The sequence below is a fragment of the Callithrix jacchus genome, chromosome 19 (genome assembly GCF_049354715.1).
Source record: "Callithrix jacchus isolate 240 chromosome 19, calJac240_pri, whole genome shotgun sequence".
Taxonomy (NCBI): Eukaryota; Metazoa; Chordata; class Mammalia; order Primates; family Cebidae; genus Callithrix; species Callithrix jacchus.
Window position 1 is genome coordinate 48,837,457 of NC_133520.1, and position 27,162 is coordinate 48,864,618.

The 27,162-nt window shown below is 45.0% G+C and overlaps 2 protein-coding genes across 8 annotated transcripts in view; one reads left to right on the forward strand and one right to left on the reverse strand.

The window, feature by feature from the left end:
- The window catches only part of HEATR1 (HEAT repeat containing 1), a 55,763-nt gene extending 54,941 nt beyond the window's left edge, over window positions 1-822 (forward strand). For all 3 annotated transcript variants that reach the window (XM_035281154.3, XM_008985770.5, XM_002760882.6), the window contains exon 45: window positions 507-822. In XM_035281154.3, coding sequence (XP_035137045.3) covers window positions 507-595 — 89 coding nt within the window. In that variant the 3' untranslated portion in view covers window positions 596-822. The remainder of the gene's footprint in view (window positions 1-506) is intronic.
- LGALS8 (galectin 8) lies at window positions 626-26,071 on the reverse strand. 5 transcript variants are annotated; one of them, XM_002760883.7, is made up of 11 exons: window positions 26,023-26,071; window positions 23,997-24,143; window positions 13,398-13,486; window positions 11,905-12,115; window positions 11,074-11,193; window positions 10,043-10,099; window positions 8,668-8,694; window positions 8,416-8,541; window positions 7,820-7,908; window positions 6,564-6,729; window positions 626-3,486 (listed from the first exon to the last, which is right to left on the reverse strand). In XM_002760883.7, exons 2-11 carry the CDS (start codon window positions 24,039-24,041, stop codon window positions 3,337-3,339), a joined length of 1,080 nt encoding a protein of 359 aa, XP_002760929.4. In that variant the 5' UTR covers window positions 24,042-24,143; window positions 26,023-26,071; the 3' UTR covers window positions 626-3,336. The 5 variants fall into 5 exon arrangements, with proteins under 5 accessions (XP_002760929.4, XP_035137046.2, XP_008984017.3 ...); XM_035281155.3 differs by having other exon boundaries at window positions 25,871-26,071; XM_008985769.5 differs by lacking the exon at window positions 8,416-8,541.
- Between the last annotated feature and the right edge of the window lie 1,091 nt (window positions 26,072-27,162).

The window sequence follows — 27,162 nt, forward strand, 5'->3', positions numbered from 1 at the left end:
ACATTTTGTCTCTGTTTTACAAAGGAAGAAACTAGAGGCCTAAAAGGTTTCAATGATTTGACAAAGGTAACAAGCTAGCGAGTGTGACATGGGGAGCTATGACAGTTCTGGAACAGTCTTAGGCCCAGGAAAGAACATGGGAGGGGTGGTAGAGCAAGTAGATCAGTGCGTTACTGATTCATCGCTTAGCGAAGCCAAAAAGGTGCATTCTCCTTTGTTTCTTAGCTCTTGGAGGGGGGACGTGTGAGCTACTAAAGGGGTGGTATCCCTGGGAAGTTTGAGTTTTCGGGGTTCTTATTCAGCTTCCAGTGCAAGCCTCTGAGCATGGAATGAAGGCGGAAGGAACGGTGTAGAGGGAGGTGGTCTGCGGTGCTTCCTGCTTTGTTAATATGCCTCATCTCGCTCTGTTTGAATGACTGCCAGAGAATGCCAGACATTAAGAATTAAACTAATGAGAAATGAGGCAGGTGAACTGACACCAATTTTAATTTTGATTTTTTTTTTAGATGAATGTGAAGAAGTAGAACATCAGTGCCAAAAGACTATTCAACAGCTGGAAACTGTGCTGGGGGAGCCGCTCCAGAGCTACTTCTAAGACTGTGGTGTTTCATACTCAGAGTTCAGATTTATTTTTTATATTTTTATTTTTGGGTGTTGGGCGCCCTATTACTTTTGGTGCCTTAATACACCTACTTGGACTACTTACAAATATTTTATTGTATCTTTACAAAATTCCCACCTGGTTTGTGCTACCACATAAGCCTCTCCTGCCAATTGTACAGAGCTGCAGAAAGAGTAAACGATACACGGTCTTTTTATACAGACTGCTGTGTTTAACATTTATTCTCTTCCTGATTGATGTTAGTATTAGACCTGTTTACTTTTAGTACGCAAAGCTGATGCCTCATCTGCACTGTAAGCCTGAACTCTCCTGTATAGCGGTGTCTAATATACATGGTATCTGTGTTGCAGATTTCACTCAAGAGTTGCTCTCTCCTTCCAGAAAATGACAATAATTTAGCAATCAACAAACACTTTTCACTGTAAGGCCTACTTTTCATTTTGGGTAGGCGAACTTCAGCCTTCATTTCTTTGTGTGTGCCTATGGAGAAGTGGTTTTGGAATGCTTTTTAACCCAGGAGTGTGACTGTCACCTTTATCTTTTACTCTTTGAGGAAACGGGAGAGATGGAGGCAAGATGCTGCTTCCAAAACAGCTCACTCCTGGCTGCTCACACAGACAGAGGGCCCAGAAACTAGGTGGCACGAGGAAGCTCCTCCAGGATTAAGATTGGTCCCAGTTCCATTGCTGGTTAACTAAGAATTACTTGTCTAAGAAAATAAGTATCACTAGATTTTTTGCAGTGCTTTGGAGTGCCCTAATCTCTAGTACTGGGTCTTGGTAAAGTTGGAAAGTGAGGGCTCAGATATAATTAGATCTTTCCCTTTTTTAAAGGCATCTAAGAACAATCCCGTAGAATGTTTGCATTGAGTTTAAAAGCCTTTGGAACTAATATAGAAGTTTAATGCAGAATTGTGACAAGCCAAAGGTTAACTTACAGTTTAGGGATAGAGCTTTCTAGTATAGCAATGCATATTTCTAAGAAATGTCTCATTAAAATGTGTTAATAAATAGCACTTTAAAAATTTTTTTTTACTCCACATAAAATAAAAATGAACTTAAGACTTACAAGGAATGATGTAAGCTACTTTTTTCCTCAGTGCCCCACAGTCTCCAGCAGCTCAGTTAAGCACGCTGATGTTCTTTATGAAGAAAAAGAACTCTTGGGGATTCTGGAGACTTCTTGCCCTCTACACCTTTTCCTGTGGCACCGTCCACCCCCAACCAGTGTCTCTGAGCTTGGTGAGACTCTGCATAAATAACATGAAAAGCTGGAAAAGAATTAAGGGCTAGCATTTTCTACACTGAGTACTTTTTTAAAAATAAGATTGATAATGGTATTCTTGTCAATATTTGGACAGAAATAATATCTAAGTAAAATCTGTTCTGAAAAGATTCCTAAGTCCTGGCAGAGTTCTGCCCCACAGTTTAATGTGATAAAATGATCCTCACTTTTTTCCCTCCCCACTTCCAAACCTTTGAAATTGCCTGTCACAAAATCTGACCTGTAAAGATCCCATATACATGAAACTTCTGCCAACTCCCCTCAAATAATAGAAAAATTACAGAAATGCAACAATTTAACTTGATACAGGTTTGACTTTAATCACTTAACACAGAAGAGTGCTTTGATCTCAGGTGCTAATGGTGGACTCATCTTTAGAAGAATGGAGGCCCTGAGTGGTGATCTGCATGGGAGCAAAACTGATTTCTGTATTACCTCTGCCTGCTTTGTGGGTCTCCTAGTTGGTGTACACTTTCGATAGTGCCTGCCTTGTCTAATCCTGAAGTCTAATCCTGACCTTACTTTACTACCCATGAATATCTTTCAAATTCAATGCATCTTGCCTCTTCCTTAAACTTTCTGTAGGAGTCTGTGTAGACTCTGACTCACCCTAAGTTCAGACACACAGAAATCAGCTGCCTTGGGCTTGACATCAGTGGTTAATTTCAGCACCTTTTTTTTGTTTAGTTTTACTTTGGTTTTTTTTTTTTTTTTTTTTTTTTGCCTTAATTTCTGTGCCGTGTTCAGATGTCATGTTATTATTTGGTAAAGCTTGCAGCTAATAGAGCTCTATGTTTATTATGCTAAAGAAAATGAACTGTCAGTCAACATCAGTCCTCTCAGTTATGGGATATGCTGGAGCACTGGTTATGAGCGATCACTGGGGAAGGGGTAGCGTCTTCTATAAATTAGTGTCTTCAGGTGATTTAACAGCTGCATCTCTAATCCCAGAGGGCCCCTTGGGAGTTGATGCAATGCCTGTAGAAGCAGTGCACAGCGGTAAAGCACAGAAGAGTCGAAGCCCAAGACAACAGGGAACACACTGGTTTGTTTCACCACCAATTGTATATCCCATCTCCTTGCGCAGTTTTAACCAATAAATCTGTGCTCAATACATGTTAGCTACTGTATCATGGTAGGTACTCCATAAATACCTGGTGAATGTGATTCTTAGAGTCAAAGTAGGAGAGAGGGCAGAGTGGCTTTAACTGGCTGTAAATGCTACTGCCCCCAATCTCCCCATTCGGTGCAAGACACTGCCATACTTCATAGCAAGGACTGAGAACACCCAGCAGGACCTAACGGTACACAAGCTCATTTTAACAATATAAACAATAGAGTGACAGTGAGATGCGTTTCGACAAGGCCAGTATCACAGAAGCCATTCTGTACTTCGGTTTCTGTAGCATTCTGTGTTTCGCGTAGGTAGGCTACCAGCTCCTTACTTCCAGCAAGTGGATGTCTCCATTAATCTCCAGCGTGTCAATACTGCTAAGCTCTTTAAATCTGTGTTTGTACTCCAGGCTGTGTACACCATTTACTGCAACCTTGAATTCTTTAACATCACAATAAATTATCATCTGAAAGGAAAGGAAACAAGCCATTACTGGTTCCCCTTAGTTTAAAAATGTTTGCTGCACACTAATAGGGTGTCAGAGTAAACGATGTGATTTGCTTTATATATAGAAAAGTTCTAGCCTGCTGCTGCTGACTTCCCTTCTCTGACTCCCAAGACCCTAATCTCACTAAAGTATCCCTGGTGGTGGCACTGTCTGCCTCATCCCACCCAGGGAAGTTACTCGGACATGTTTGGAGCCTCACACGTCCCCAGGGCCTGTGGCCCTCCTTTCCTCAGGACAGGCCCCGCTTCTGGGCCAGGATATCCTGCCCCTCGCTCCTGGAAAGGTGGAGTGCTACCCCTCCTCACTGATGCTGGGGACTCTCCTAAAGTGGGAAAACTTACACTGTCACTCTAGTTCACTAAGATGCTGATTCCAGCTAGTAGACTGGAACCAAGGGACTTGGATCCTGACTTTTCTGCCTCAAACTCTAGGACCATGAACAAACCAGACAATTAATATGAAATTTCAGCAGCTTAAGGCACTTGCTGCTACGGTTTTTACAGCTGCTTGGTGACCCTGATTCCATCCCAGCTCAGCACATCTTGGCCTCAGTGTGTTTCTCCAAAGTCCTCAAAGCCGGGTACCCTGAGTCAGCAGGGATGCACATCCTGGCAGAGTCCGTTCAAATTCATCACTAGTCTTTGCCCTTGACAGTCGTCTGTGCCCCAAACTCAAACAATGAAAACCCAGAAAACCTACTAGCCTTTTACATCATCTTTATACCTAAACCTCATACTTCTGGTACACGCTGCCAGTGCCAGGCTGGGTTTCCACCCACACTGAGGACGACACTGGGAGGTCCTGCACGGAGCTCTCCCTGTGCTCCTCGCCCCCATGAAGGCTTCAGAAGAGGGGAAGCTCAACCTTGCTGCCAACCTGGCCCCACTCCAGAGGCCAGACTGGAGCATAAAACCTGAATCTGCAAAGCAGCAAGTTGAGGTCTTCATTCTTTTGATAGGAGCAGTGAAAAGGGCTGTCGAGGAAAAGAGGAAGAGGAGGAAATTTCAGCTGAGTCCTGCACTCTGATAACAGAGCTGGCCAAAATGAAACTTCTATGGCTACAGAGGACTGGGGAAGTATGTGTAACCCGAGATTCTATCCCCACAAGAATGGTGGGGATCCCAGTTCTAACCAGGTAGAAGGGACTTGGAAATATTTCACAAAATCTCAGGAAAACACAAAACACACAGCCTCATGCTGTAGCTCAGAAGGAAAACCAAGTTGGCAGCAGAGGGAGTCGAAGCCTGGACTATATCAGAGCAAGTGCAGAGCCAATGACTTACAACCAAGTGGCAAGGAAATGACATGCCTCTGGGTGAGCGGACTACTGCAAATGAAAAGAAAGCACATCATTTGCAAGACCCCCAGCCTAGAGGAAAACAGAAAACAATCCCTCACAACTATCTGATGCTGTCGAACAGCTGGGGAGAACATGGAGTTCATCCAGAAGAAGAGCCCACAGATGAAATGACAACAACGAATGAGATTTTTTAAAACAACACTGTAGATACAACTAAAGTATGTTTGAACAGCAAGAAGATTTAAATGAAAGTAATGGCATAATGGGAAGACCTGAGATAGTCTCAGTGCAAGCATGTTGGAAAAGCAAGAGATGGAAGCCCCTGGAAAGGACCTGTCAGTATAGAACATCGTCAACAGTGATCAACATGAGGATAATGACCGTTGGTGAAGTAGAAAATTAACAAACGGAAGAGACATTGTTCGGAAGCATACAATATCCATCGATTCATTCCTTCAGCCAGCCGTCCTTTTCACTGTGTCTCTACAAAAGAATATCTGGAATGTGCTTCATCGAATCCTAATGGAATGATTTGAATTACGAAGTTGGAGATATTTTCATCTTAGTTTTTTTCAGCATGACTTGAATGTATCATTATTGTCCTTTTTTATATTAATTGGTAGATCCAAACTTGGGTCCCAGATACGTCGAAAACAAGCTGCATCGTTAGTTTCCTGTCACCAACCACAGGGCTCAACTTCTTTCTGGAACACTCCCCTCTATTTCCCTCCAGTGAACCCCAAGTCACCCTTTATGCCTTAATCTTGCCAAGCCAACACCCTCGTGCTGCCCTTCCCGCCTCTAAGGACTTGTTCACATCATGCCCTAAATCTAGAAAAGCCAACCGTTAGTCCTCCACTCCTTCCCAGCTTTCTGAATTCCAAACCAATATCCGCAACTTCCAGAGAACCTTCCATGCTTAGCCCACATCTGTCTACACTCCACATACCAGGGCACTGCATCGGACTGGAACTTAGGAATAAATATGCATGTCACATTGCCATCTATTCCACCTGATATTCATGCGATTAGTGATGGGTTTTGATGAGTCCTTAAGAACCCAAATGGTCCAGAGGATTGGCAGTTTGAAATGCTATAGAATTACAACCTACCAGTGACCCTAAGTGACTGTGTGAGGCAGTGGCACCTGAGCTAGTGAGTGAGGCTGGCCAACCATCCAGTATGCACATCACAAGGAGGCTATTCTCTGCTCAGCATCCCAGAATCATATTTTGGGAAAGGTATGTGTTACAATATTTACCTATCTGGGGACTCAGGACTACATGCCTTTTAGTTCCAAGGGACTGATGCATTTTTCCTTGAATACATACAAACAGGACTAACTCCTTAGAGAAAGGACTGCCACCTGAAACCATCTGCTGTGATGGGAGATGATGCCTTCATGTCCTCATGTCCACTTATACAATTAAATATGTGACTCCACTCCTGAGACAAGGTCCCTGGTTAAATCCCTATTATCAATATGGGACTACACGGGAATTTTAACACGGTGACAGATGTCAATTTCAATGCCTATAATGTGACGCTCTGCTGGCTTTGCCATTTTACACCCATTGATCACATTATCAAAGGGAGCACGTTACAATCTCCAAGTAAACAAAAACATACACAACCTCCACACATTGAGTTAGGACTTGATTTAAAGGACGACTTATCCTACCCCTGCTCCCTGGATTCTTGTTCCTGTCCCATTTTCAAAAAACTATAACCTCACCTCAAAGTACATCCCAGGACTAAATGGGAAACTGGTTGTATTTCTCTCTTCTTCTCCCCAGGACTCCTGAAGAAAAGAATTTCTTACAAATGCTTTAATATTCAGGCGTGGGTTCAAGTGTAGAGCAATATCCTTTGATTTTCCTGCTAGTAGGTCAACATTAAAGCTTTTGAGAAAGAAAAAAAAAAAAAAACACTTTAATTAACCAAGTAGGGACAGAGTGGTGGCAGTTTCAGCAGAGTTAATGACCACACTTGAACTATGATTCTAACTCTATGAAACATATGTATCCACAAGGACATGGGAACGCAGATGAAGATAAAATTTTAAACTCAACATTCCACTAATTCATTACTTGCAAAATAAAAATGTAAAAAAAAACCTTTAAAATCAGCATTGAGGCTGAGATGTGGTTGGACAGAAACTGAAGGCTTAACACTAGTTAACCCGGATGACGGCTTCAGGCTGCAGGAGCCTGGGATCCTTCCAGGCAGGTATTCTCTGTCCATCATTTACACGTGTTCCTTCCTTCTTGGAAGTATGACACTTCCTAGGAAATAGCTCTAATTTCAAGGTTTCAGAAGTCTGGACATCACTGGACAAAGTTCTTAAAACAGAAATTTTCTGAATCACATGACAAGAGGGGCCCCCAAAAATGTCTGGGCTGGGCACGGTGGCTCACTCCTGTAATCCCAGCACTTTGGGAGGCCAAGGTGGGCAGATCACTTGAGGTCAGGAGTTCAAGACCAGCCTGGCCAACACGGTGAAACCCCATCTCTACTAAAAATACAAATAAATATTCAGAAATTAGCTGGGTGTGGTGGCGTGCCTGTAATTCCAGCTAATCCAGAGGCTGAGACAGGAGAATCACTTGTACACCCAGGAGGCGGAGGTTGCAGTGAGCCAGGATTGTGCGACTGCACTCCAGCCTGGGTGACAGAGTAAGATACTCCATTTCAAACAACAACAACAAAAAATGTTCCCTGATCTTATGGGGCTGCCTGGAGTTCTACAAGACAGGGGTGGGCCTCGTGGACAAAAATTTTCCTCTCTTGTATGGCCAAAAAAGCCAAGGTCAGAACACTGGGCTTCAGTCTTGGCTCTGCCGCCAACTAGCTGTTAGCAGTCTAACCTCCTCCTGCTTGAATCATCTCACCTTGGAAATGAAGGTTCTGACACTAGCCCTGCTTCTAGCTCACAGGACTGTTACTGGGTGAAATTACTTGCGCTGTCCCTTGTAAGCCAAGGATACTGACCCTCTGGCGTTGGTATTCACTTCTCCTTTAACGACGACAGTTCTTCCAGGGCCCATGGGGGTGTTCAACCTTGCGGTGAATGGCAGGCTCTGAAAAGAAGGCACGCTCAGGACCAAGAGGCCTGCAGATAGGGATCTCCGGGGAAAACTCATGTCCAGAGAACACCAGACAGTGTTTAAGAGGCATGACCATGTAAATCCCATGAGGGGAGAGACAGTGTGCCTTGGTCCCAGTTGGGTCCCCTGCAGCAGCACCATGCCTGGCTCACAGCAAATACTCACTGACTACATTTTAGACGATGAAATGAGTGACAGGGTGGGACCCGATGCCCTCTGTATGAGTGGAACACCCCAGGAAGGCCCCTGTGCCTGGGGTCTGAGGCAGCACTTGTTCCGCTTGAAGGGGAAGCAGCCAGGCTGGGCAGCATGGAGGAAATACACAGGAATGGCTCAGAGGCATGCCTGGTTCACTCTCAAATCTGTCCAGGGACAGCACACAGATGCAGAGGGGCTGCTTTGGGCTTCTACTGTGGGTAGGAACAGCTCATTACAACTGAAGTTTTATACAGAGTTAAGAAAATGTGGGGCACTTCAAACCTTTGACAAACGGTTCATAGGTGGTATTTTGGTGCAAGTCAAAGTGTGATTGACAGTCGAATCTTTGCTCTTGGTGTAGACAGTTCTGGGTGCAATTTTAGAAATGTCTCCTTCTCTATTACTAGGCTGTAGGGAAACAGTTCTACCATAAGGAATGGAATGAATGAAGCTGCTTCCAAGGTTTAAACTGTTCATTTTCTATGCAATTTAATAAAATGTTCCATATGAAACAACCCAGGCAAAAATACTCACATACTGGGGCGTGCCAGACCCTGGTACCTATTGGAAAAGAAAGAAACACAAGAACATTAGAAGGGGAAGAATGATAGTTTCTAATATGAAGACTTGGTCGTGCTGAGCTGATCCCGGCCGGAGCCTGGGACATTCTTTCTTGCCCCACTCTGGTGTGACCTCCAGGCAGCTGGTACTTTACGATGGGACGGTATGGAGTTGTGAAGGGCTACACTGGGTGAGAATAGAGTCTGATATCCCTGTTCATCCGAGCCTTTTATCGTTCACCATAAATTAATATTTTTTCATAGAACTATATGAACTTCTTTTTAAAGAGACAGGGTCTTACTCTGTCACTGACACTGGGGTGCAGTGGCTCAGTCATGGCTCACTGCAGCCTTGACCTCCTGGGCTCAAGTGATCCTCCTACCTCAGCCTCCCATAGCTGGGATCACAGGCATGTGCCACAATGCCTGGCTAATTTTTAAATTTTTAGTAGAGATGGGGGTCTCCCTATGTTGCCCAGGCTAATCTCAAACTCCCAGGCTCAAGCAATCCTCCCACCTCAGCTTCTCAAAGTGCTGGGATTCCAGGCCCAAGCCACCTCGTTCACCCAGGACTACATGAACTTCAAACATGTCTTAGTTGTCCTTTCCAGGGTACCCCAGAATGCTGAGATTCTCTTCTCTCTGTGAGGTGTGAATGTGCCAGTCGCTAAGACCTCACTTTCTCCATTAAGAACAGCTCTTTTTTTTTGAGACAGAGTCTCTCTCTGTCGCCCAGGCTGGAGTGCAATAACGTGATCTCAGCTCAGTGCAATCTCTGCCTCCCGGGTTCAAGCAATTCTCCAGCCTCAGCCTCCCGAGTAGCTGGAACTACAGGCGTACACCACCATGCCCAGCTAAGTTTTTGTATTTTTATTAGAGACAGGGTCTCACCATGTTAGCCAAGATGACCTCAATCTCCTGACCTCAAAATCTGCCCGCCTCAGCCTCCCAAAGTGCTGGGATTACAGGCATGAGCCACCATGCCTGGAACAGCTCATTTTTAAATTGCACTTATTCTCCCAGGGGTTGGAGATACATGTGGAAGTTCACTTGTGAGAGCCCTGGCTGATGTTCAGTATTCAGAAATACCCCAAAGCAGTACCATTCAGCAGTTGAGAGAGTTCTTTTTTACATCAGAGCAGTGAGTAACAGTTACATAAACTGACAGGTGAAGCATCAGCAAAACCTTATTGAGTGCCTGCCACCACAAGTTTATATCTCAATTTTCAAATGAGTGCTTGCATTCTAAAAGCATAGTTTTCAAAACCCAGCCTTCTCTTCACTTCATTTACATGGCAGTTAAAAGAACATTTTTAAACCAGTGGCTTATTAAAATATTTAGTATTTACATTTTCTCTACTTATCTCTGTCAGTTCCAGACTAGATGCTTGGGTACTTTGTAAATCCTGAAAAAGATAATAAAGATTAATTCATAACATCCAGTAGAAAATATTTTCTATTTACAACCTGTTTGATATATCAAAAAATTATAAATGGTACTGAAAATATGCTTGAAACTATGACCCAAAAATACACTTAACACTGGGGTCCTTCCCACCTCCCTATCAAACTGGCAAACATTACAGAGAATAAGATGTAACAGCAACAAGAAGGTGAGAAGATGGGCACGGTTGTTGAGAGTGCAAATTGCTTTCACCCTTTTGGAGGATGAGTTAGCAATATCTATCAAAATTTTGAATGCAAATACATACAGTCATGTGTTGCTTAATGAAGGGGGTACATTCTGAGAAGTGTGCTCTGAGGTGGTTTATGTCATCCTACGAACACCACAGAATATTACTTAACAAACTTAAATGGTACCAGCTACTACAGACTTGTAGGGTATGAGCTACGGCTCCGGGACAGTGAACTTGTACAGCATGCTCTGTACTGAATACTGCAGGCAACCGGAGCAGCATGGTAAGTACTTGTGCATGTCAACACATCTAAACACAGAAAAGGTACAGTGAAAATGCAGTGTGACAACCTTACGGGACCACTGTTGTCTATGTGGTTCATCACTGACTGAACTGTCCTTATGCAACACGTAAGGACACTCTCTGCCTCAGACACTCCCAGCCTAGGAAACTTTCTTACAGAAATATTCCACTTTACACCCATGCAAAGGAAATGGCCGCTACCCGGCTGAAAACGGTGTGTGTTTTGCTAAACCCACACTAGGGGTTTGTCCTACAGACAATCGAGCCCTGGATGATAAACAGCCTTCTGCCAGTGTGAGCAATCCACACCCAGACCATTATACTACAGGCAGGGAGATACATCCTTTTTATCTCAATAGAAGTGTTATTTGAAGACTTTTTCTACTATCTCATCAGAAACCATCCTCCTGAAATACCGCAAGCTGTGGAAGGTCACTCACCGAGCTGAAGCTAAAACCAACTGAGTGAATATTCACTTTGCCATAAATGCCCAGAGTGTCTATTTTCTCTGGGTCAATCCTGTGGGCATAAAGCAGAGTATGTTTTCCATTTACAGCCACCTAGAGAGAAACAAGATGAACACCCCCCCAAAAAAACACAGTTAATAAATTAACTTATCATCCAAATTTCAATGTTTCCTTGCAACCAATTTTACACCCTTTCTCACAGGTCTCCACAGACATCTGACCAAATTATAACTGAAAGCATCCAAAACACTAGCAGAACTAGCAGGTGTAACAGCCTCTGGACCAAATTTCGCCTTACACATATGCGCTGGGTAGGAGACACTCCAAGAAGCCAGAGATGGAACTGGCATCAAGGATTTCTAGGATCTCCTCTGGGTCTAAAATCTCATGATCCTACAGAACTATCTTGTGGCAAGACTTGAATTTACAAAACCCTTCTGATTTCTACACTGGGATTGCCCCCGTTAGTTCTTTGGGTGGTGGCGGTTGTACTGTAACTTACCCTCTCATCGTTAACATAATACTGTGTCAATTCAGAACTTAGCCCCGCTAGGAGAGACGGGATCTAATAGAAAGATCTGGTCACAGGGGACCATATTTCTGCAGAGCAACAACTGGCTGGGGAGTAGTGGGGCCACACTTCACATTTAGGTGCCTTCCTGGTCCTTTTATGGAGAAAAACTACCAAAGCCAAACAATGTCTCAGGTGTAGGAAATACAAGGGCGGGCTTGCAAATGTGAAAAGCGCCCCTGTGTACTCCTACCCACTAATGAGGGCTCAACCTGCCCCTCTCCAAAACATACCTGGAATTTGTCCTTTAGCACCATAATCACAATCTCAAAAGACTTTTCTCTTTTGAAAGGCGTGTCATAGGTGATCTCTTCCCGTCCCCATTTTTCATTTATCAAAGTATTGCAAACAATGCAGCCGGCCCTTTTGAAACGAGGATTGAAATGAAACGCCACATCGGCTCGAGGTTTCACGCTGCTGCCATACTGCAGGTCCACCTGGAATCTATATGAGGGAAGACGCAGGGGCTCAGAAATAAAAGCCACCAGGAAAGGCCCAGACTCCAGGCCCAGTGACAATGGACTGACTGATCCCTCCTCGTTCATTCACTATGAGGCCTAAAGAGCTAGCTGCCTAATCTTCTTTTCGGTCTTCCTCGGTAACACAGTCCCTGAATTTGAAATGGGTCTGAATCTGCCCAGAGTAAGAACCCTACCTTTCCTCCTCCCTCACAGCTAGGCCTGCCTGTGCAACTAAAGCTCTGCTGATAAGAGGGAAGCGAAGTGCTCAGGGGAGACTACTGGAAACTGCCTTAAAAGTCAGCAAGCACTTGCCTTTTGTCCTTCTCTGCTTCCCCACAAACACCATACATGCACCCATCCAGCTACCCAAAGCACGGATGTGAGGGCTGGAAATCTAGCTGCCCAGGGTCACGGGAAAGGGGATCTCACCTCACCCTCAAGATAGCAGCGTGGTGAGCTGGAAGGAGCCTACTTCTCTAATGACTTAAAGGAGTTGACTGAAAAGGCCTGGGCTGTCTCCTTGAGACTTAATTTTCACATCTTACTTAAACCACTGCTCTTCAGGTGTTAGCTACACAGAGCTGAGCCCAACACTGATGACACCACAGCTTGTATCGAAAGCGAGTATTCAGTAAAACCATCTGAACTAGATCTTTCTTCCGAGATGCCGTCGGAATGTCAGACTACAACCAGACAGTCCCTGTCATCTGACCACACCTCCTTTCTTTTAATGACATATCTAATTCTTTGTCACCCAGGCTGTAGTGCAGTGGCTCGTTCACAGCTTACTGCAACCTCAAACTCCTGGGCTCAAGTGATCCTCCTACCCCAGCCTCCTAAGTAGCTGGGACTGTAGGCACACACCACTATGCCCAGTTAAATTTTACAGATGGGGGTCTATAAAATTTTTTTTTACAGATGGGGGTCTCACAATGATGCCCAGGCAGGTCTCAAACTCCTGGCCTCAAATACTACTCCCGCCTTGGCCTCCCAAAGTGCTGGAAATGCATGTGTAAGTCACCATATCCAGCTGATATTTCTAATTTTTTTGTACTGAAATCAGACTTACAGCAATGAAACAAATCCCAATAACCTTTATTTAGTCATTCATTCCAATCTCCTCAGCACCTTGGACAGGGCTGCTGATGAAAGCAAATTAGGCCTCTAAGTATCAAATGGTCTCTCCCACATTACTCTTTGTTACCATTTCACAATCACAAAAGGACAGCTTATTCATGCTCCCTCCTTTAGTGCAATGATTTTACCTGTCTGCATCACCAGGAACGTGCCCGCGTATTACAATCAAAGTTCCAGGATCCAACTGATCAGGAATGGTGCCAACATAGGGGATTACCTAAGAAAAAAAATTTAATAAACATGTTTACATAAACAAAATTACTCACTAAGCAATTACAACCCAAACCCCTTATTGATAGAGAAAAACTACATTTTTTAAGTGCACATAAATCTGCTCAGAATCCAGCATTTTCCAAGTCATCTTACCTATTCAAACAGCTATAAAAAGGAACCACATGGCTATTTGCAATAGCTGCAAACTACTGTGAGTCCTTTGGAAAGAGACACAAGGTAAATACTATTCACAATATTTTGTATATAGCTGAGAGTTTATGAAGCAAAACTTCTGCCTAATATAATTCTAATAGTAAAATAAACAAAACGACTTCTTGCAATACCACATCTACTCACTCCTTTTCCTCCTGTTCCACAGCTGATCCCAACAGAAGGTTCTAGACCTCACTAGGCCCAAAGCCAATGCTGATGGAGACAATGACAAGCACTCACTGCCTCTGAAGGAAGCTCCAAGTTAAGCCACGCCCCCACACCCAGGATTCCAGGGCCTGCTCTGCTCTGCTGGACTCCCCCACTACACTGTTAGAAACTAGAGAACTGCATGATCATGAGGATGAATGGGTGCTTGTAGGTCTTCAAGACACAGAATCTACCTGCCTTGGACCACTCCAGTCTGTAGGTGTGGGCTCTGACACCAGTATCGGCCCCACCCAGTATTCAGGTCTCCACCTGTACTCTCACTGCCCAGAACCCACCCCTTTTGTCTGGGACCTGCCACACTGCCAGATCTTGTCATTCCCCTTCCCCAGAGATGACTACATTGTCCTCCCAGTCCACCACTGGCTGGGGACCTGTGCTATGTGGCTGCCTCTCCTGCATCACAACCATCTCCTTCATCTGGAGCATCTGACCAGGATGTGCAGCCCACACACCATTAAGCCTCATACTAAGCTCACCCAAATTACCATATGCATGGTAAAACCTATCCAAGGTAGCGAGGATTGTCAAGAAATACGAAATAAAACAGGACAGGCCACAGAAAAGTGGTTATAAATGGGTGGCTCCTAAACTGAAATTGACTTCAGGCACAGCCTTCTCTGTGGAGCTGTTTTCAAGCTCCCTGGGCTGACTGAGTCAGCCCCTCTCAGAGGGTTCATTATAGCACTTTGGATTCTGCTTGTCTGCCCGCAGCTTTGCGTAGACTATGAGCTGCATGAGGCAGGACTGGATCATCACCTTACCTCCCGAGGACAGAGGCTAAGAGACAATCGGTAATTGTACGGTGAATGAATGAACTCTCACTCATCTGGAAAGTGGGTTCTGGCAGTCCTCACACATGCAGAGGAGAGGCAACAAAGCAGCTGCTGAACAGCAAGCTGAGGCCACAAGCTCCCTGTTGCCTTAGGCAGTAAGATGAGAAATTATGGAAGCCAATTATCCATGTGTTGTCATGGCAATTGCTAGGAGCAGTGTGGAAGGCCCATGACACCAGAAAACAACTATGCTGATAATCGTGGCCACTTGCTGCTTTCGTTGTCCGGGTTAATGCTTTCTACTTCAGAAAAGATCCTATGTTACTTCAGTAATACTCTTTTTGTTTTTAACTATGTTAGTGGGACACAATGCCTTGCACCCAACTGATTTAAACGACTATTTATGGCTCCTGGGAAAACAAAGAGGGACATTCATTGTTTTCTAGGCTACTCCCAGCTACTTTGGTGATTCATAGATATTACTAATTTACATTTTAAAAATTAAAATACAGATCTGATCACACTGGAGAAAATACCACAAGTTTAAGCCATACTCAGGTTTGGTGTTATATGCCAAAACATCCTAACTGATTCATATTGCTTTGCCTTTCTGATGATCACTTATTAAACGCCTGCTGTATGCAAGGTTCTCTAATAGGCAGACTGCAGCTAGAAAGAAGTCTAAGAGTCAGACACTGGAAAAATGATTAGAGTGGAAATGTGATACTCTGCTTGGCAGCTGAAAATTGGAATTCCCTTCCATATCTGGAAAATCCTCTACCTTACGAACATGAGACCTCATCTAGACTGCAGCAAGGAAAGAGCAAGTGATAAAACTGTCAATCTGAACTTCCAGCTCAGATTTTAAGTAAGAACCAGCGACAAGAAGAGGCCACAATGATGAAGTATTCACTCTGGCAAGGGGGCACAGCAGCCATATTTGGGTTTGAAAAGCTACATCTGGGTCAGAGGCAGCTGCATCCAGGGTCAGAGGGAGCTACATCCACAGTCAGAGGAAGCTATATCCAGGGCCAGAGAGAGCTACATCTGGGGGCAGAGGCAGCTGCATCCGGGACCAGAGGTAGCTGCATCTAGAGTCAGAGGGAGCTACATCCGGGGCCAGAAGTAGCTGCATCCGGGGTCAGAGGGAGCTACATCCCGGGTCAGAGGGAGCTGCATCCAGGGTCAGAGGGAGCTGCATCCGGGGTCAGAGGTAGCTGCATCTAGAGTCAGAGGGAGCTACATCCGGGGTCAGAGGCAGCTGCATCCAGGGTCAGAGGGAGCTACATCCGGGGCCAGAAGTAGCTGCATCCGGGGTCAGAGGGAGGTACATCCCGGGTCAGAGGGAGCTGCATCCGGGGTCAGAGGGAGCTACATCCCGGGTCAGAGGGAGCTGCATCCGGGGTCAGAGGGAGCTGCTTCCGGGGTCAGAGACAGCAGTGGCATTGGTAGAGTAGCAGAGACACAGTACCATCTGTGTCCAGTGGTGACAACAGATGTCTGCGTCTTCAAGGGAACGGTCCTACAGCATGCTTGTGTATCTGTGGCTACCTAGTCTCCAAGCCTGGTTCTTCATCCTGCTAGAGATTCCGAGAACTTTGCACTATCATTTGGCAAATTCCCTTTCTGCTTAAAGAGTTGACTTCTGTTGCTTTAACTACAAGCCTTGACCAACTCAACATCTTAAAAAAAAATGGGGCAGTAAAATAGAGTCAAATAAATGCCTCAGGAAAATGGATAAGGAATTCTAACTGAGGTGGCCAAAAACAGTTTATAAAGAAGGTGTGATTTCGGTTGCCACTTCAGGTAGAAATGGCCATTTACAAAAGCATAGGGGCAGGAAAAGACAAGACCTATCTGCTCTCAGTGAGTAGTCAGGGAGTAAAGAAAGGTAGGGCCAGGGTCAGGTTTTAGAGTGACATATGAAAGAGGTGTTTAGGAACAACAGTCCACTGGGGGTGAAATAAGCCAGAGGTCAGGAGGTCATCTGGGTGACTGACTGCTGCCATAAGCCGGGTGTGAAGCGATACAGACATGATCCAGGTTGGTGGCAATGGCCCTGGAAGAGCAGAGAAATCCGAGAGATGTTTCTAAGGAGACTCTCTACATAGGGCCTCTATACAAATGACAAAGCTGAGGGAAACAGGCTTCTTTTTCTTTCTTTCTTTCTTTTTTTTTTTAAGCAAGACGGAGTTTCACCTTTGTTGCCCAGGCTGGAGTATAATGGCACAGTCTTAGAACCTCCGCCTCCCAGGTTCAAGTAATTCTCCTGCCTCAGCCTCATGAGTAGCTGGGATTACAAGTGTGTACCACCACGCCTGGCTAATTTTTTTATTTTTAATAGAGACGGGGTTTCACCACGTTGGCCAGCCTGGTCTTGAACTCCTGACCTCAGGTGATCCACCTGCCCTCAGCCTCCCAAAGTGCTGGGATTACAGGTGTGAGCCACGGTGCCTGGACTGGGAAACAGGTTTCAGAAGGAAGATGATGAGTTTAGTTTGTAACACTTGGTGTGGAGTGTTGGCAGACATCTAAGAGCAAATCTGCTGAGAAGACTTGGAGGAGAACCACACCTTAGGTGAATGGCCAGAGCACATATTTAAAAGTCAGGGTAGAGATAACTGGTAAAGATATCAAAGTAATAAAGACACTGAAAGGAAAGGTCAGGCAGCAAAGCCTTGGAGGTTTCTGAAATCAGGAGGTACGCAGAAAAGAGTTAACGTGGCAGGCCTGACTGCCATCCTCCTTACAAAGCTGGCCCCTGGCTGGTGTCTAGGAACTTGGGGTTTTAGAAGGGTACCCACCAGCCTAATTGATGAAAGGGAATTTCTGCACCTGAACTGTTTATGCCAATAATATGGCTATTTTAACACCCTGCTTTCCTTCTAAGAGACTAGAATTTTTTGATATGTGTGAGGGTGCTTATGTGACCAGCCTCCAATAAAAACCCTAGGCGCTGAGTCTAATGAGCTTCCCTAGCAGACAACATTTCACAAGTGTTGTCACAGCTCTTGCTGGAGGATGTAAGCATGTCCTCTGTGTCTTTAGCAAGAGCTGACCTTAAAACTTGTGCTGTTTCTCCTGGACTTCACCCTAAGTGCCTTTCCCTTTGCAGTTTTGCTCTATATCCTTTTACTGCAATAAATCATAGCCACGAGTACAAATCTATGTTGGTGAGTCATCAAAACGGGGTGTGACCTTGGGGACCTCAACATGGCGTGAGAAGAGAGAGAGAAGAATCAGTCAGGAGGCCAGGGCAATAATGTCAGGGGAATCAACGGATTCAAAAATTTCAGTAAGAGGACAATTGTCAATATCTTTAACATGGAAAAAGCTAAGAAGGATCCAAGAAAATAAAGATAACAAAATGGATTATACCCTTTGATTAGTGATTCCACTTTTACAGATTTATCCTACAGAAATACTCAGCATAGGTGCACCAAGATGCACACACAAGGATGTACACTATAGCACCAGATACAATCGTAAAAAGACACAGCCCTTAACAAGGCACTGCAAAAATAAGTTTACTACAAATTATGCAGCTGTTAAAATAAATGAGGAAGTTCTAGGCTGGGCACAGTGGCTCATGCCTGTAATCCCAGCACTTTAGGAGGCTGAGGCAGGCGGATCATGAGGTCAGGAGTTTGAGACCAGCCAGGCCAAGAGACCAGCCTGGACAATATGGTGAAAACCTGTCTCTACTAAAAATACAAATATTAGCTGGGTGTGGTGGCGCATACCTGTAATCCCAGCTACTCTGGAGGCTGAGGCAGAAGGATAGCTTGAACCCAGGAGGCGGAGGTTACAGTGAGCTAAAGATGGTGCCACTGCACTCCAGCCTGAGCAACAGAGCAAGACTAGGGAAAGGGAAAAGGAAAGGGAATTCTAAATAAACTGACATTTCCAAAATATGTCAAACAGAAAAAGTAGGGTAGAAAAGAGTTTATAGAGTAAAATGCATGCATGTAAAGGATAGGGAATATAAAAGGTGATATACACAACAGACACACTTTTGGATATTCATAACTATCTCAGGAAGGATTTATTTAAAAACTGGTAAAAAGTGATTGCCCTTGGGGAGGAAAACTAAATAGAACGGTAGAAGGACAATGTATGTTTTGCTGAAACTCTTAAATACTGCTTGAATTTTTAAAAAATGATTTGCACATATTATCTTTAAATTTTCTAATGAAAATTTTTATAAAAAGGAAAAGCCACTGGTTTGGACATACATGTAGTTTAAAATTTTGAAGACAGATTATCTCCCAACTATTGGGTGCTAGGAAACAAGGGAGGAAGCAAAAGTTACACAGCAGAAGGATTCTGACGGAAATGGAAAACTGCAAGAGGAAAGCTGCTTTGAAAAGGAAAATGCAATTCTGGCTTTGAACTCCTAGTCTTGAAGGGCTGGCTGAGTAACTGAGAGCTGGAGCTTCACATTGGGTGAAAGGCTGGAACTGGATACACATGCAAAAAAAAATCTGAGTGGTTGGTAAAGACATAAAGGAAATAGAGACATCAAAGACACAAATTTTATTAGTAAAGCCAAAACAGAAATGAAGACAGAGAAAGATCTGAGGGCAGAGCCTTAGTGAGGAAATCAACTGTCACTCAAGAAAGCAGGCAACAAAAAAACAAGAAGAAAAATAGCACAAAGGCTGGAAGGGACCTCACAGGTTACAAAAGAAAGACTTTATTTAGAGCGTGTTAAGACTGAATTGTAAGGTAGAAAGGGAGGTACTCAGAATACTAAGGAGAAAAGGATAAGCATGGAAACAAGGTTCCTAAGAAAACTGGAGTGATCAGCTTTTCTGTACCACGTAGGATTCGTGTTGACAAGTGGCTTATTAACTTGGAGTAACAGCCAATTCTGTTTCATTTCTAAGTAATTTCTTAACCAGCTAGCATTTAATCGTATCTTAAGAACTCTATAAACAACAGCAATAATAAAATATATAAGTAGCTAGTGAACTGCCAAATAAGAGATTTCACTGACAGCATCCCTGATATGAAGTGAAGATAATGTCTTCCAAATTATTCATTCAATTTCAATTTGAATAGAAAGAAAAGAAAGCAGCCAGGTGCGGTGGCTCACACCTGTAATCCTAGCACTTTGGGAGGCTGAAGCAGGTGGATTGCCTGAGCTCAGGAGTTTGAGATGAGGCTGGGCAACACCGTGAAACGCCATCTCTACTAAAATACAAAAAAAAATTAGTGGGGCGTGGCAGCATATGCCTGTAGTTTCAGCTACTTGGGAGGCTGAGGCAGGAGAATTGCTTGAACTCAGAAGGCAGAGGTGGCAGTGAGCTGAGATCATGCCACTGCACACTCCAGCCTGGGTGACAGAACAAGACTCTGTCTCTAAAAAAAAAAAGAAAAGGAAGCCTGACTTTTTCTTTTTAAGATGAAATCTCACTCCGTCACCCAGGCTGGAGTGCAATTGTGCAATCTTGGCTCACTGTAACCTCCACCTTTGCCTCTGGGGTTCAAGCGATACTCCTGCCTCAACCTCCCACGTAGCTGGGATTACAGGAGCCCACCACCATGCCTGGCTAATTTTTGTGTTTTTAGTAGAAACAGGGTTTCACCATGTTAATCAAGTTGGTCTTGAACTCCTGACCTCAAGTGATCTGCCTGCCTCAGCTTCCCAAAGTGCTGGGGTTACAGGCATGAGCCACTGCGTCTGGCCTCTGACTTTTTATTTTTACTTTTGAGCCTGGTTCTTTCTCTTCGCCCAGGCTGGAGCACAGTGTCACACTCATGGCTCACTGCAGCCTCAGCCTCCTGGGCTCAAGCAATCCTCCCACCTCAGCCTTCCTTTTAGCTGGGACTACAGATATGCACCACAGTACCCAGCTAATTTTGTATTTTCATATACAGACAAGGTCTCATTATGTTGCTCAAGCTGGTCTTAAGCTCCTGGGCTCAAGTGATCCACTAGCCTTGGCCTCCCACAGTGCTGGAATTACAGGTGTGAGCTACAGGGCCCAGCCTTAGAGCCTGATATTTTTAAGTCTTGGAATCGTATTAAACTAGTCAAAGAAACATACTAAATAGGGGAAAAATACATAGGCCAGTAACAATATTTACTTCATGTTTTCCAGGAAAGCTTAATGTAAACAGTTGGTCTAACACCAATGTGGACCAAAATTTTAGAAATAGGCCAGCAATGGTGGCTCACGCCTATAATCCTAGCACTTTGGGAGGCTGAGGCAGGAGGAGTGCTTGACCAGACTGCGAAATGTGGCAAAACTGTCTCTACCAAAAAAAAATACAAAAATTAGCCAGGCTTGGTGGTGCATGCCTACAGTCCCAGCTATTCGGGTGGCTGAGCCCAGGAGGTAGAGGCTGCAGTGGGGTAAGACTGCACCACCCTTGGTGACAGAGCAAGCCTCTGTCTTAAAAATTTTTTTAGAAATATTAATGAAGGCCGGGCGCCGTGGCTCACGCCTGTAATCCCAGCACTTTGGGAGGCCGAGGCAGGTGGATCACGAGGTCAAGAGATCGAGACCATCCTGGTCAACATGGTGAAACCCTGTCTCTACCAAAAATACAAAAAATTAGCTGGGCATGGTGGTGCGCGCCTGTAATCCCAGCTATTCATGAGGCTGAGACAGGAGAATTGCCTGAACCCAGGAGGCGGAGGTTGCGGTGAGCCGAGATGGCGCCATTGCACTCCAGCCTGGGTAACAAGAGCAAAACTCCATCTCAAAAAAAAAACCATGACGCAAGAAAACAGGTTTTTTTTGTTTTTGTTTTTTTGAGACGGAGTCTCGCTCTGTCAACCCAGGCTGGAATGCAGTGGCGCCATCTTGGCTCACTGCAACCTCCGCCTCCCAGGTTCAAGCGCTTCTCCTGCCTCAGCCTTGAGAGTAGCTGGGATTACTGGAGGCGGCCACCACACCTGGCTAATTTTTGCATTTTAAGTAGAGACAGAGTTTCACCATCTTGGCCAGGCTGGTCTTGAACTGAACTCGTGATCCACCGCCTTGGCTTCCCAGAGTGCTGGGATTACAGGCATGAGCCACCGCACCCGGCTGAAAACAGTTTTTCTAAGCCTAGCTTATAAAATATACTAATTAATTAACTTAAAATAACTAAATTGGCCAGGCACGGTGCCTCACACCTGTAATCCCAGCACTCTGGGAGGTGGAGATGGGCAGATCACTTGAGGTCAGGAGTTCGAGACCAGCCTGGCCAACATGGAGAAACTACTAAAAACACAAAAATTAGCTGGGTGTGGTGGTGCACGCCTAGAATCCCAGCTACTTGGGAGGCTGAGGCAGGAGAATCATTTGAACCCGGAAGGCGGAAGTTTCAGTGAGCCACGATTGCGCCATTGCACTCTAGCCTGGGTGACGAGCAAAATTGTGTCTCAAAAAAATTTTTTTAATTAATTAATTAAATCAAATAACTAAGTTATTTGCAGCCTTTTTTATTTTGGAACATTGAAAGGGCAACTGGCTACAAATGAGAGAACTTCAGTGCAATATGGACCCTTAATTCTACAAGTATTTTACAGTAGTGACATTTAAAGACAGAGCAAAATGATTTTGCCATTCTTTCTTCCTCTAACCCTTCCTACTCCTTTGTGAGAACTGATAATAAAACAGATAAATTTAAAAAGAAAGAAAAAAAGCTATTCGCCAAAAATATTTCCCTTGGAAATGCATTATCCTGAGGACAGCATCCAGGCCATTCCACAGGACTAAAGGCATTTCCTGCTCTGGAGCGGAACAACTTCTCCAGATCCCCTTCCTCAAGAAATGAAGTCTACTTACTCGTGTTCCACCTCAGTAGTTGAGAGTTCCGACTCCAGAAACTACAGGGATCATCAGTATGCTAGAATCAAGATACGCAGGAACTTTACCCATAAAATTATTTCCTTTTCTGTGTGAAAAGCAGAAATGAAGTGTAACCTTCATCCATCCTCCCAGCTTGAGCCAAGATGTTCCTTCAGACACCCTTGGCAGGCAGCCTAGTCTTCAGTTGTTTTTTAAAGATCTTTGCAGAAAATCATTCTACAACCTTGAGTTGTTTTTAACTCTAACGTGCACAAAATCATTTTAAATGTCTCACTAGGTTCCATTTCAGGAAGTCATCTTTTTTAAACTTATTACCACTGAAAGGTTATTTCTCCTAAAACTGACTTTGCTTGATAGAGCGGTGGTACCTCATTCTTACACAACGACATTAAAACTTAGAGGAAAAGGAATTATAATTATAAAGTAAATAACAAAAACTTGAACCCACACACTAACAAAACTGATTTAAGGCCTTATTTCAAGGATTCTCACACTTCCTTTTGCCCAAGAATCTTCTAGGGGGTTACTAAAAAAGTGCCCGTCCTTTCTCAGACCTCCATTCAAGATTCAAGTAAGTGAAAACCAGACATTACCAAAGATTCTCATCACCACATAAAACTAAAACAAATTCTTTACTGCCCAGGATTACAGGGCAATTTCCAGCAATTACAGCCATTCAGGCAGTCCAGGACCAGCCTGAACTGCACACATCCCCATCTCCCCACTGGCTTTTCACATTTTTCTTGCCCAGGTGCCAAGCAGTATTTGAAAGGCTGAGGGAAAGGTTGAGGCATTAACTTCTCAGGGACAGTTCTAATTAAAAAAGAAAATGAAAAACTTGTAGAATGAGAAATCCATTTTCCTTTAAAAATTACATTTTATGCCAGGCATGGTGGCTCATGCCTGTAATCTCAGCACTTTAGGAGGCCAAGGCAGGTGGATCACGAGGTCAAGAAATCGAGACTCTCCTGGCCAACATGGTGAAACTCCATCTCTATTAAAAATACAAAAATTAGCCAGGCAGGATGGCACACACCTGTAATCCCAGCTACTCAGAAGGCTGAGGCAGGAGATTCGCTTGAACCCAGGAGGCGGAGGTTGCAGTGAGCCAAGATCGCATCACTGCACTCCATCCTGGGCAACAGAGCGAGACTCCATCTCAAAAAATGAAAAACAAAATTACATTTTACGATTATCTGAGCCACCTGCCATCACCAAAAGTTGGCATTCCCTCCACTGTACTCAGACTTCCCTGTTCACAGCGTTGTTTCATCATGCCATATTGTCATTGTGACTTCCTCCTCTGCTAGAGGACAAGAGCTATACCTGTTTTACAGTCAGCACCCACCACCATCCCTATTACATAGGAGGTACTTTACATATGTTCACTGGCTTTTATTTTTGCCCCATCTCCCACCAGATAAATACTGTTCTATTGGATTTTCTCTCAACCTTGCCATAGGTAGAAAGTTATTTTATAGAAATCAGTTACCGGGTTATAGATGATATTCTGTAGGTTGTTTAAGGACAACATCATTCTTTCCAGCTTCTTGTTGACTGGAGTCTCTTCTGTGTATGACCTAAGATTTTAGGCAAGTTTCATTTAAAGGTTACCTGGATTGAAACTGAGGCACTGGCCCTGTGTAAAGTAAAAGTAGAGGAAAAGAAAAATAAGCATGCAGCATTTATCTTCATAACCTATTTTAAAATTTAAACTATACCTTGTTTTACTGATATTTACCAAATAATAGAATGTATTACAGTCAAAGCTCTGCTTCCCATTCTTACCAGTGTGCTGATATACTACATAATTTTAGATTTTGAGTGTAGGAAATATTGGTTTAAAAAACACATCAGTAGAAAATTTCTAACATGGAATTTGTTATTAAAAATACTAACATAGGCCAGGTGCGGTTCACACCTGTAATCCCAGCACTTTGGGAGGCCAAGACAGCTGGATCACCTGAGGTCAGGAGTTCGAGACCAACCTGACCAATATGGTGAAACCCCATCTCTACTAAAAATACAAAAATTAGCCAGATGTGGTGGCATGCACCTATAGTCCCAGCTACTCAGGAGGCTGAAACAGGACAATTGCTTGAACCCAGGAGGCAGAGGTTGCAGTGAGCCGAGATCATGCCACTGCACTCCAGCCTGGGCAGCAGAGAAACTCCATCTCAAAAATTAATTCGGTAATTAATAGCAAATACTAATCAAACAGTTCTGTATAATTACCAGAGGTATGCATTTAACTTTTCATCTCTGTAAAATGAGAAGAATTACAGTATTCACCTCATGGTTTGTTCTGAGGACTGAGTTAATAAAACAGTGGAAGATTAAGTTAGCTATCGTTATTATGAATAAAAGGAATTGCTCTTCCTTCTCCGATTGAAACAAATCAAAGGGGGGGAATCAAATCCTTTTAATATTAAGATGCAGTTTTCTCTGTTGCTTAAAAAAAAAAAAAATCACAGAGCAAGGGAGTGTTGGAAAGCACTGGCCACATTTTTTCAGATAAAAGCACCCATGGACACTCCATTTAATAGCTCCAGGAAAAACATGATGACTTTAAACAGAACTGGAAGGGAAATGAAACTAGAGCTTCCTGTATTTCACTTCCAGCAATTCTGTCATTATACTGCACACCGACAATATACACTGATCAAATCTATTACTTTTCCTTTATTAAGGAAAAAAACTGTACCCCTCTTGGCTTACCACCTAAATATAGCCCCAGCCTGTGTCGTTAACTTAACACGTTAGTCCAAACCTCAAAACTCTGGCTCTGTAACATTCAGGAAGCAAGAACAAGAGCAAAAAAGAATGGATGCCGAGTTCCCACACATATACATAACCAGCGAGTGACCCAGTTTAAGCCATAGGCTTGCATTAAATCACGCAACCCCCGGAGTATCCCCTGGGACAGGTCCCGCCAGCAGGAACACTTTGCGTCACCAGAAGCCATCACTTAAGTTTCACATAGGGGCAGAGGAAGTCACATGACTTGCGCTTTGTAATGTTTAATAATACTGCGGTCAAATGACTCGGCATCCTAAAGAGCGTGTGAGAGAGAGGCAGAGAGAGCAATGGAGGTCACTCCACTGTCACTACAAATTCCGGGAAGGAAACTTCCCCAGATTCCTCCACTTGGAGGTGGCGCTCGGCCTCAGACTAGGAGGGAGCAGGTGAGAAAGCAGCCCAGGTGGGGTGGGTTTGCAGCGAGGCGACACCCCAGGGCAAATAGCCTGAGCCCAGCCAAGGATGTCCAAGAAAGGCCGCGACTCCTGATAATCCCGTGTCCCGGAGCGCCTCTCCCGCAGAGGCAGCGTCCCCGCCACCCAGCCCGGGCTCTGCCGCGGTGAGGACCTGTGGGTCAGGGTGAACTAGACACGGTCCCCCCATCCAATTGTGATTTAGGAGTCGTGACATCCGAATGCCATCCTCCACTGGCGCGACCCTCAGCACAGCCACGCCCCTAGCGACTGCCGCCACCCGAGGCCAGGGGTCTCGCGACTTACCCAGAGGCTGGTGTTACAGGCGCGCCACGGAGGAGGTTGTCTGTCCGCCGCTAGGTGCCGTCCGGGTTCCGGGCTCGGGCGTCCGCGGGCCGCTACGGGAAGCGACAGGAGTCAGTCCTCGTTCACGTCCCCGCTCGCGCGCCTGGCCGCTGTGGTTTCCCCCAACCCTCCCCGCGCTCCGTCTTCTGTGTCTGGGTGTCCTGGCGACTCTCCTGGATTTTGGATAGGGCCCCGCCGCCGACCGCCACCCAGCTCGGCCTCCTGCACAGCCTCTGGGGCCTTGGGCCGCGACTGGCTTGCTGTGGGACGAGCACAGAGTGATAAAGACAAAAAAAAATGTGTCCTGGGTGGATCTGGATGCCTTTGCCCCGAGGGCGGAGTTGGGTGGGAGGTGGTAGGAAAATGGGAAGGAAAGAAGAGAAAGGCTTTCTCTCCCGCAGCAAGTGGGCCGACGTCCCCCCGGCTGTTCCAGCCTCGAGGTCTAAGGGGGAGAGCGCTCCGGGCTGGGACCTTTCAGGACCAGGGAGGTCACCGGACAGGCCCCTCCTCCCTGGACCCAGCGCTGGCCTTCCCGGGGCGCCCAGGTCCGCGGGGTCAGCGCCAGGGTTTTCTCGGAGCTTACTTCCCCCGCTGCCTCGGATCGGAGTCCAGACAGTGCTGAGGAGATAGCTCGGCCTGGAGGGGCTGCTTTTCGACAGTACACACCTCCGGGTGTGGGTGAAACGCTGGGGGAAGGGTTCGGGCGCCGGACTGTGCCCATCCCCAAGCGCCCCGTCCCTTTGGTGGTAACACACAGGATGACTGACCACTCTGCGTCACTGGCCAGTTACCTTGTGTGTGGGTGTTTTCTCCAAATTAGACCCTTACTTAGGGAACAGTTTAAGCAGGATGGAGCACAATTCGGTGCTCCGTAAATAGCCAACTTCTCAGGGGCCCGCGCTGACTGATAGTTTGACCTCTTGGCTGCAAAACACCAGCCAGAAATACAGATAAGGTTAAAGTCATGTCAGCCGCTTGGAATGGCTGGCTGCTTACTGTTTGTTTTGGATTAGGGACCTCGAAGTTCTTAGCTTCTCTACTTGGCTTTTATCCACATTTATTTGGAAAGATGTATTTTAGTGTCACCAACATGGGCTTTCT